Source organism: Physeter macrocephalus, chromosome 13 (genome assembly GCF_002837175.3).
Source record: "Physeter macrocephalus isolate SW-GA chromosome 13, ASM283717v5, whole genome shotgun sequence".
In the NCBI taxonomy this organism is placed as follows: domain Eukaryota; kingdom Metazoa; phylum Chordata; class Mammalia; order Artiodactyla; family Physeteridae; genus Physeter; species Physeter macrocephalus.
Genome location: NC_041226.1, coordinates 71,760,855 through 71,771,279, shown reverse-complemented (window position 1 = coordinate 71,771,279; position 10,425 = coordinate 71,760,855). Strand labels below are relative to the sequence as shown.

The window sequence follows — 10,425 nt, the reverse complement described above, 5'->3', positions numbered from 1 at the left end:
TGTTACTTCTGGACCACCCGAAAAGTCTAGGGACTGAAGTCACTTCCCCAGGTCACTGGAGATTTTGCTTAGACATTATCGACAATTGCTTCATTATCCTGTATGTCCTCAGACTGTCAGTCACTATCATGAGCTCTATCAAGTTAGCCCAATTCGATTCAGCACAGTTTTACTGAATCTCAGCTGCTCTGTATAAGTACTAACCTATGTATAAGTACTAACCTACATCCTGGCCATAGTGGGAAAGGGATTAATCTCTGTCCTCTCTGAGCCTAAACCTAGTACAGAAGTTGGACTAGTAAACGCAAACCAACCACAGATAAAAGCTGTGATTCAAGACCTAATGATACAAGTGATAAGAGGCACGAGGGCATATGCTGTTGCTTTTGCTGTGTGATTGATGCACATGGATAAACATTTGCTTCCCAATCATTCCAGGTCAACCTGATCTGAAATTCTTAAACTATTGGCAGCAAAACAGCTGGAGATGGTTTGTGGACCAACATACGAATGTGTGTGGAGGTGATAAGCCTGTGTTACATATACATCGCCTAACCTTCAAAACTGAACATTTATAAGTTAAAATCTCTATTCCATAAGTCTGTCTTTAGGCTTGGATTTAGCTTAAAAAGAGCATTTTTGTTAAATGTATGAGTTTTTTATTTTTTTTGTAAAATACTACAAAGCATTTTTAACCCAAATTGGAAAAAATCTTTTAAAGTCCACATTAATATACAAGCTCTGATTTGATTTTCTTCCATGCTGGCCGGTGGTACCACACAGCCTGGGGAGCCCCTGATTTAGTCTTCTCAGGGACAAACAGGCATGTGCCAAGCAGGAAAAAAAAAAAAATGTTCGGCTGCAGTTTGTTCTGGAATAAGAAACAGCAGGCCATTCCATCGCCCCCTGGGGCCACCAATTTGTCAGCCCACAATGAAAATCAGGCTTAAGTGTAGAGCAAATGCATATTTATAACCATTACCTACTGTTCCTGTAAAATGTCTCTCTCATTCGCCAGGTATATCTTCTGTATTTCTGTCCTGACTGATTGCAGTTTTGCCAAATGCTTATGAAATCCATCTTTTCCCCCACTTTTGCCAATGATTTGGGGATAAGAACGATAAAGACAAGCAGTTGAAAGACTCTTTTTTTTTTTTTTTTTTTCAGTGTTTTCCCCTTTATTATTGTTTCAAAGGAAAGCCCTGTGATGGGAATACTGAAAGAGAGAAAATGTAATTAAGCATTCATTGTGTATAGTCTTTTTGTTACCTTTGGAGTGCTTACATTAGCACAGCAATCTCTTGATTTTGCTTCTGTAGCAGCAGCTTTCAGAAAATAGTCGTATTTTGCTGACAAAAATGGGCATTCCAGAGTGTAAATTAAATAACTTGATTTTATAGAATTCATTTAAAAGTGCATCTGTGGTGAGCATTTCCCATTTTACATTGCTCTGATTACACTTGACATTTTGTTGACCTATATGAAAAATGAAATTGTTCCCAGCTACAGCCTGCAAGACAGCTTAGGAGAGTGTGATTATAAATGGTAAAAAGGAAAAGAAAACCACAAGATGATGAGGTGTTGACCAGATTCCTGCTGTGCTTCTACTGTATCCTTGAAAATAATGTTAAAAATAGAAATTATTAATAAAGTTCACAGTGGAGAAAGAAATAAGATTAAAGGTGACATTTCAGTTAAGGGGCTATCTTTAAGCTATATAAAAAGGAAAAGAAAATAATAAGAGGAAACTTGAGAAATGAAATGGAAATGAAAAAGGAAAGATGGATAGGGTGGGTGCAGGACTATACGCAGAGTTGGAGAGAATGCAAAACAGGATTGGAAGCTACAGAGATAGAAATTCTCACTCAAGAAGACCCATGCTAAGACGGTAAAGCCACCCTCTTGAGAAAATACACCATAACTTTCCGCAGCCTGAGTCATGCTAACCTAGCCTCTCCCTTCAGTAGAGAGAATGAGAACCCTTGTGTGTTGCACAGAGGGGTTGTGTCACAGCAAAATTGGAGGAAATAATGATGCTGGGGAACACACTGCTTCAGTCATTGATTGAATTTCATTGAAATGCGTTATGGTTAAATGGAAGAAAACCAAGTTAATTATCTGTGGTTAGAGGTATCAGACTTAAACCTAGCAAATACGTTCGCTCAGGTGAATCTGGCTTTTTCAGGAGTGAGAGGAGGAGTTAGAGAAGAAAACCAAGTTAATTATCTGTGGTTAGAGGTATCAGACTTAAACCTAGCCAATACGTTAGCTCCGGTGAATCTGGCTTTTTCAGGAGTGAGAGGAGGAGTTAGAGGAGAAGAGAGGTCGTGAGGAATCACAAGTGGCTGAACGCCTGCTACCACATGCGGCGGGAGCCATCTTGAACCTGGAGACATTGGTTTTGAAACCCGCTAAGCTGGAAGGTCAGTGCCCCACCAAGCAGTAGCTACCCCATTCATAAAAATTCTAGGAAGGAGACTTGCCAGGCTTGCAGAGATCTGATTTTCCACACCAAATGCATTGTCAATGCCAAAAATATCTTGAGAATGGGTGTTGTAATCTGAGAAGAATAAAGAATTAGATACCTGGACTATTTTAATAGCTATTCTCGACTTTTCCATTGAAATCAGTGATTCATAATGTATCAATATTGATCACAAAATAAGGAAGTGGATGTATTACATCCATTGTATATTGCATGATAGAGCAAATAGGTGTGTTGCATATTAATATAATACAGTGTTATAGATCTGTTAAAAGTGGCGAGTAGCCAGTGCATGAAAATATAAATATGAATTTCTTGCTTTAAAGCATTGCACATACTAAATACCGCTGTGTTGAGAGTATATGTGTGCTTTATTTAACAAAGCTCAAGAGGAAATGAAAGGATATATCATTAGCCATGTTTCCCCTGAAATTACATCTTTAAGAAAAAATAGTGATTTAGAATTCCATGCCCCGTTATAAATTTAAATATTATATAAATTATGAAAGATAAACAATGCACACAACAGGTTGACTGTGTAATTTAGAACCAGCAAAGCGTAAAGGTAAAAAGGTTTCATGCAAATGATGAAGCTCTTGTGATTCAATGTGACAGATCCCTGTAAAAATTCTTTTGTTATATCAGTAGCATTTAATATAAAACTGTGAACCTCATTTAATGGCTATGAAAAGCCTTTTGGCACAGTACGGATGGTACTGGTAGTAGGCAGACACTGGCTGAAAATAAGACTCAGACGTCAACGTAACGGGTTCAGGTTAACGAGCATTACCTCAGCTCTCTATTAAAACAGAACAAACAACAGCAACAACAAAAAGCAACGCTGAGAGGATTGAGGAATAGTTCTCGCTTTCAGAATTAGGATCTGTCCTCCACTCCCATTAATTTTGGGGCTGGGGGGAGAAATGGCCGACACCCAGGTCAGCCTGCAGGCTCAAGTCCAAGTCCGCACAGCACTCGGTTTGTAGGAAAATAATGTCTCACTGACAATGTAAATTAAATATGATGGAAACCAAGCTGCCACCCTCCCTTCGCTTCTGTTTCTTTATCACGGTGGTTATTGCCACCTTATTAGAGTCTGAGAAAAAAACTACGCAGTAATTCTCACCTCCTGGCAGTCAGCTGCAGACCTAGCCTCTCCGGCATCTTCTCTTTCCACCCCAGAGAGACATCAAAGCCAGACCCCGAGTGCCAAGTCCTCACCTTAGCACAGGGCCCTACTTGTCAGGAGCACGGTGACAAGGATCCGTAAACGTCGTGACCACACAGAGTTTCAAGGACACTCGAACTCCACACACATTTTTAAATACGGTTTCTGTTTTTGCCATCACGTCTTCACGTTAACTAAGCAGGAAAGGCTGAACATTCAGATGGTGAATGAACCTAGGTTTAATGTAGTTTAAAGCAAACTTTAAACTTTCTCATATATTGTGCTTAAATTTGTTACCAAAACCCACCCCAAGAGCTTGTCTCAACGCTGTTGGCGAGGGACTTTCTACCTGCAAAGCCCCTTCAGCGAAGCCAAAGTGTTTCCTTTTTGAGTCTTGCCTTCTCTCTACCGTGAAAATCAAACTCTCATCTCCATGAAAAAGAGAATGTGCAGCTAGAATCCCCCGTCTGTTTCTCTGTCCTCTGCCCTGAGGGTAGCTTTTCCCTCTTTCCTCCAAAAAGGAGGTATAAAATGTACTGTTTTTTAAATTAAGGTGACAAAACAGTACATATTTAATAACTTTTGTCAAACGGCACTTAACAGTATCCCATTACTATTTCAATGAGCCAGCTTCAAATAACTGCATTACCTGCATAAAAATCCAGAACATCTGAAAGGAAAATTTTAACAGAGAAGAAAAGAATGCCATCACTCTGTGATTATTACAACCTCCCTCTCACACCTCCCGACCTCCCTTGGTGGCATTTGGGCAAACTGCCAGCCCCCAGGCCTACCTCTCAGTCTCCCCCAGCCTCCTTCCAGGCACCCATGCTCTGGCCATACTCACCTGCTCACCAGGTCCCCAGTTAGCCCCATACTCCCAAAGCCCTGTCTTCCCTCATGCCACCTGGAAAGACTTTCTCACAGTTCCCTTCCTGCCAAAATCCTCCTTCTCCTTGGTATCTTGCTATCCTGGTAGCACGTGGCTGGACTCATGATCAGCCCCTCATGACCTTAAACGAGCAGCGTTGAGAAGAGGCACCCAGACGCGTTGGCCCAGATCAGCTCTGAGAAATCGGAGGGCTCAGATGGCACAGAACCGAACCTGGGATACTCTGGTTGTCAGTCTTCACACATGTGTGCCCCCGCTCCAAGCCCCTGCTCCCATTTTCCTTCAGATCCCTGCTTTCTCAGAGGAAATAAGAACGTTTTCTGGGGATGAAGCATGAGGGAGGCGGAAGGGCCCAGAGAGAGACAGGGAGGCAGTGTGTTTCGACGATGGTGGCACGGCACACCCAGGGCAACAGCAGTATGGGTACCATCCCGGGTGTGTTGACAGCCAAGACCTGCAACCACTTCCTTTCTGAACTTGACGGGGAGAGGGCCTTGCTAGGGGCCGACGCGGACGAGGGGCAGCCCGCAGAGAGCTGTGTAGCTGCCTGAGAGGTCTAGGGAGAGAGAGTCTGAAAGATTTCCCCCCCAAGAGCCAGTCTCCCTTAGCCTCCACCTGGAATGGCAAGACTTCCAAACTTCCTTGAGAGTTGAGAGCCACTGAGTAGGAAGAACACGACTGCTGGAATAAGGGCCCAAATTAGAGACCAGGTAGAGAGTAGAGGGGGTGAATGGGCGCCCCACAAAAATATACCCATGTCCTGACTCCCAGGCTTGTGAATGTGACCTTATTTGGGAAAATGGTCATTTCAGATGCAATTAAATTAAGGATCTTGAGATGAGATTAATCTGGATTATCCAGTTAAGCCTCAAGTCCAATAACAAGGGTCCTTATAAGAGAAGGATGAGGACAGGACGCAGGGAGTATGAGGAAAAGGCCATGTGAAGACAGAGACAGAGATTGGAGCTAGGCTGCCGCAAGCCAAGCAATGCCCGGGGCCACTAGATGCTGGAAGAGGCGAGGCAGGATCCCCCCACTAGAGCCTTTGGGGGGAGTGTGATCCTGCCGACAGCTCGATTTTGGACTTCTGGCCCCCAGAACTGTCACAGAATCCCCTTCTGTTGTTTTAAGTCACAAAGCTAGTGCAATTTGTTGCAGCAGCCCCAGGAAACTAAAACGAGGGGTGTCACTGAGAACCAGAGATCCTAGCAGGAGCTGCAGGAACTGAGGTGGTGATCCATTCAGCAGAGAGAAAGCCCAGCGTCCCCCAAATAAGCGCCATCACTGCCCCTGATGGGGGACAGAGGACCAGTCACGTGGCCACAGTGGACCAGAGGCCAATGACAATCACATCTTTGACTTTAAACCAGACCCACAAAGAAAAGGAGGATTTATTCAAATGTAACTGAGTTTTAAAGGACAAAATTGGATTCATGTAGCAAGATTCGGTTTTCAGCCGTCAACACAAATGGAGGGCTTATGGACTAAATTCAACTGATACGTAAAAATATGAAGAAAACTGTTTTAGTGTCGCATATCTAAGTTTACGTCTGTGTATTTTCATATAGGCTATACCACACACCAGGGTTCTTGCGGGAGGATTCAATGAAAAAAATACTATAGCTGCAATTTGTCAAGCTATTATTATTATAGCCATTATATTTTACAAATGAGAGCACCGAAATTCGCAGTGGGCTAGCGGTTGCCACGTAGCTGGTGACTGTCAGAGCCTATTTGCCGGCCAAGGTCTCCAACCACATTCCACCAGGCTGCCAACCCACGTCTGCTTAATTTGATTGTGAACTTCGTAGTGGTGAGCACGGCATCGCATTTATGTTCCTGACCAGGCAGTGTCTGACACAGCGACAGAGTCCAATTTAATAGAGTAGCATAACCTTGCTGTGGTTAAGCAGCCTGCCATCTGTCTGATGTTGGGAAAATAATTAAAAATAAAATCTCCTGACAATCCAGAAAACCTCCACCAAGGTAGACAAGAAAGAAAACAGTTTTATTATTGACTAGCACTAAACCAGACTGTGATGGCATGACGGGTAATCCACCAAAGTGACCGCAGAGACAGAAAGCCGCGTCACCCTTTGCTACACATCCCCACGTCACGTCCATTCTCTCAGGATGAAAACAACTGGTCCTCAGGCCAGAAGACTCACGGCATCATTTGTTAAATACAGTCCCCCCTAAATTCACCTGGTAACTGTGATAGCTAATTGCCTTTACCCGAAGGAAAATAAAACTTTGCATATCTCCATGATAAATAGGTAGTTTTGCAACATGGGTCCAGGTGGCTAAGTTATATTCCCAACTTCCCATGGAGAAGGGGAGACAGGGCACTCTTCCTGGGTTGTAAAATGATGAGACTTATTTAGCTTTTAAAAAGATCTGTATACATCTCAAAGGGACAGAATTTATAAGCACAAGTTTTCCAAAGGAAATGCGGTAAGAAAAGGGAGGGGAACTGTGGCTTTCCCTTTTTTAATCAAGGAAATTATTTTTTTTCTTTTTAGATTTGTGTTTGCCCTTTCCCTGGGGAGATAGGAAAGGCTGTTAGGTTAGGACACAGAGCCAGGCCTGCTTCCAGTGCCCAGGAGAGACAGAAGTGGTGTGAGACAGCTCAGATTCACAGTGGAGCCCTTCAGGTGGCCACTCTGAGTCTGGGAGAGGAAGCAGGAGAAGGGAGACTCCTCCCCTGAGAGGACTTTTGATGATAACATCAAGGTCAACCTCAAGGTCACAGGACAAGGGCTAGACTTGGAGTGAACTATGAAATGTCCTGTATAGAATAATGTCTGGTTTAGAGTAAGCCTGAATATATCTGTGCCCAGATGTGCACAGTGTGGTGGACGTGGTGACATCAGTAAAAAAATCTGTGGTCTAATAGAGAACAGACATGTGGTTGCCGTGGGGGAGGGATGGATTGGGAGTTTGGGGTCAGCAGATGCAGACTATTATATACAGAATTGATAAACAACAGGGCGTGGTGACGAACATGAGCCAAGAGAGTTGTGAAGGTGGAAGAGAAAACCAGGCTTTATGGGGGAGGGATGGATTGGGAGTTTGGGGTCAGCAGATGCAGACTATTATATACAGAATTGATAAACAACAGGGTCCTACTGTTGTTCCTATATCACAGGGAACTATATTCAATATCCTGTAATAAACCATAATGGAAAAGTATATTAAAAAGTATATATATATGTGTATTACTTTGCTGTACAGCAGAAATTAACACAACATTGTAAATCAACTATGCTTCAATTTTTTAAAAATTAAAAGAAAAAACATCTATGTTCTAGACCATTCTGTATCCTCTTTAAGTTCTGGTAGGATCCCAAAGGCTGTGGATATTCACAGGAAGGGTGCTGGCAATTGTCCCGAGCCAAACATTGTCAAAACTTCATAGTCGTTGAGGCTTTTTTTCCCCCTTGTTCTATGCTCATTAAACTTGGAAAAAAGCTAGCCATTAACTTCTGTATAATAATCTCTCTGGTGCTTAAGAGTCATGACTAAATTGCCTCGATTTTCTTACCTTTGTGCTTAACAGTCTAATAGTAACAAATGGGAATAATTTGCTAAGAGGGAAATTAAAAGGAAGAATATAAATTAAGAATGAAAAAGATTATCAAATGAATGTGGTACTTTAGAGAATTCAAAGTTGAAAAGGGACTAGAAATGAAAATATTTTTTAAATTCTACTTTTTTGTGGTTTTCTTTCTTTTACCGTATTTACCCATTCCAAATGAAGCATATGCCTTTTTTTTAATTTGGGAAAATATGGTGAAACACACAAAAAAAGGGAGAGGGAGTCCATTTTTTTCACAAAGGCATGCACCGTTAACATTTCTAAAGTACCTCCTCCTAGCATTTTCTCTATTATTTCTTTTTGTACATACTTGCACTTCTACCACATATACTCTCATTTAATATTGTAAGCATTTTTTCTACTGTTAAAATTCATGAGTGTATTAGTTATCTATTGCTATAGAACAAATTATGAACAACGTTAAGAGCTTACAACAGTAAACATCTATTATTTCACGTGGATTCTGCAGGTCGGGAATCTGAGACGGGCTTAGCTGGGTGTTTCTGTAGTTCAGAGTGTCCCATGAGTTTGCAGTCAAGATGTTAGCTGGGGCTGCAGTCACCTGAAGGCTTTACTAGGGCTGAAGGATCCACTTCTGAGATGGGTCAGTCACATGGCCGTGGCAGGAGGCCTCAGCTCATTGCCACATGGGCCTCTCCATAGGGACACTGCACCTGGTCATAGGACACGGCACCTGGCTTCCAGCAGAGTGCGTGATCCAAGGGGGAGCGAGGTGAAAGCCACAATGTCTTTTACTACCTAGCCTCATAAGTCACACACAATCCTTTCCGTAACCTACTGGTTATACAGACCAGCCATATTGAATGTGTAAGGGGACACACAAGACTCTGAACACCAGTGACTCACAATGTTGGAGACTAGTTGCCACAATGGGTTTGTAATGGCTGCATGAATTTTACCATAGAGACCTCTATAACTGTATTAGCTATTTACATAAGGTTAGACCTTATTTCCAGTATTTCATTATTACAAATAATCTCTCAAGCACTTTTGAATATAAAGGTTTTCATTAGTACTTCAGGTTACTTTCTTTGAATACAGTCTTAGAAGTAAGATTGTGGAGTTATTTTTTTAAAGTTTTCTTAATTTTCATTTTAAATCAGTTTTATAAAGCAAATTAATACTTTATATTGTTTATTTCAGTTAACAGATGCATTTCCTTTCATGTATTTGCTATAAGTATCTTAAAATACCTATGCAGTGATTCACAACTCATGTTTAATGCATTCTATATAAGTGTGTATTTTAGGTAGATGTTCTACATCATATATATAATATTTTGATACTTATGGCGTGTGGGTTTTTTCATTGCTATTTAACCATTTTATAGATCCTCCTGAGTTTGTTTGTCGCTGTTATTTTGGACAACTTAGAACTTGATGAAGATCTAAAGAAGCTTAAACAAGTAAGTAATGTTTGGGGGATTCTTTAAATCGGCATTAAAAAAATAAGGGCATAACGTGCTTACAGGTAGTATTAAAGCAGTTCAAGGTTCAAAGTTAAAAAAAGATAGATTTTAATAAATTAAGACAATCTGAGTTGGCAAATAATTTTCTTCTAAGTTTAACCTTCTCTAATATCAACAAAGGAAATTTTTATTGGTCTATGATTATCCTAGGAATATTTTTATATCATTATTTTGAGTAAAATTAAGATGGACGTAGTATAGTAAATTGAATTTAGATTCGCCTTCTGCCGTTAAATGAAGGTAGTTTGGAAATGAAATGCCTCAGGGCCAGATTGCAATTTAGCATAATTATATGTAATACTCTTGATCATCATCATAAAAATATTAAGCATAAACTTGCCTGACCACTAGACATTAAAAGAGAATTGAGTCTGGGTGCCCAAAGTGGTTATAAGAAATGGGATGGAATAATTGATCAACTGTGTGCCCAGTTGTATATGAAACTAGATTGGGTGTTATGGCATTGATAATCATGTTCCCAAAATGTAAATGTGTGAAGATTATCTTATTGATGGCAGAAAGATTACAGGTGTGATTAGCTATTCTCATAGTTTTTGTTCCATGGAAGATACTTGGCTTGAATATTTGACTCTGTCAAAGAGAAGAGACCCTTTGAGAAGCAGAATTTGTAAAAGGGTGGGGGGGGCCTGGATAAATATTCTTGGATCACCCTCCCCAGCGCTGCAATAGTTGGGATTATTAATATCCCAATGAAGATCCTATCTGGAATTTTAGGAAGGCCCTACAGATTCAGAATTTTCAAGTTGGATAGAATTGTCTATTTTTTAAAAAA

At 41.0% G+C, this 10,425-nt stretch overlaps 1 protein-coding gene across 6 annotated transcripts in view; it reads left to right on the top strand.

The window, feature by feature from the left end:
* The window catches only part of NALCN (sodium leak channel, non-selective), a 318,984-nt gene that overhangs the window by 179,576 nt on the left and 128,983 nt on the right, over nt 1–10,425 (top strand). For all 6 annotated transcript variants that reach the window (XR_003682527.2, XM_028497339.2, XM_028497338.2 and 3 more), the window contains one exon: nt 9,495–9,569. Coding sequence is in view for 5 of the 6 variants with exons in the window: in XM_028497339.2 (XP_028353140.1) it covers nt 9,495–9,569 (75 nt within the window). In the remaining variant the exon portion in view is untranslated. The remainder of the gene's footprint in view (nt 1–9,494; nt 9,570–10,425) is intronic.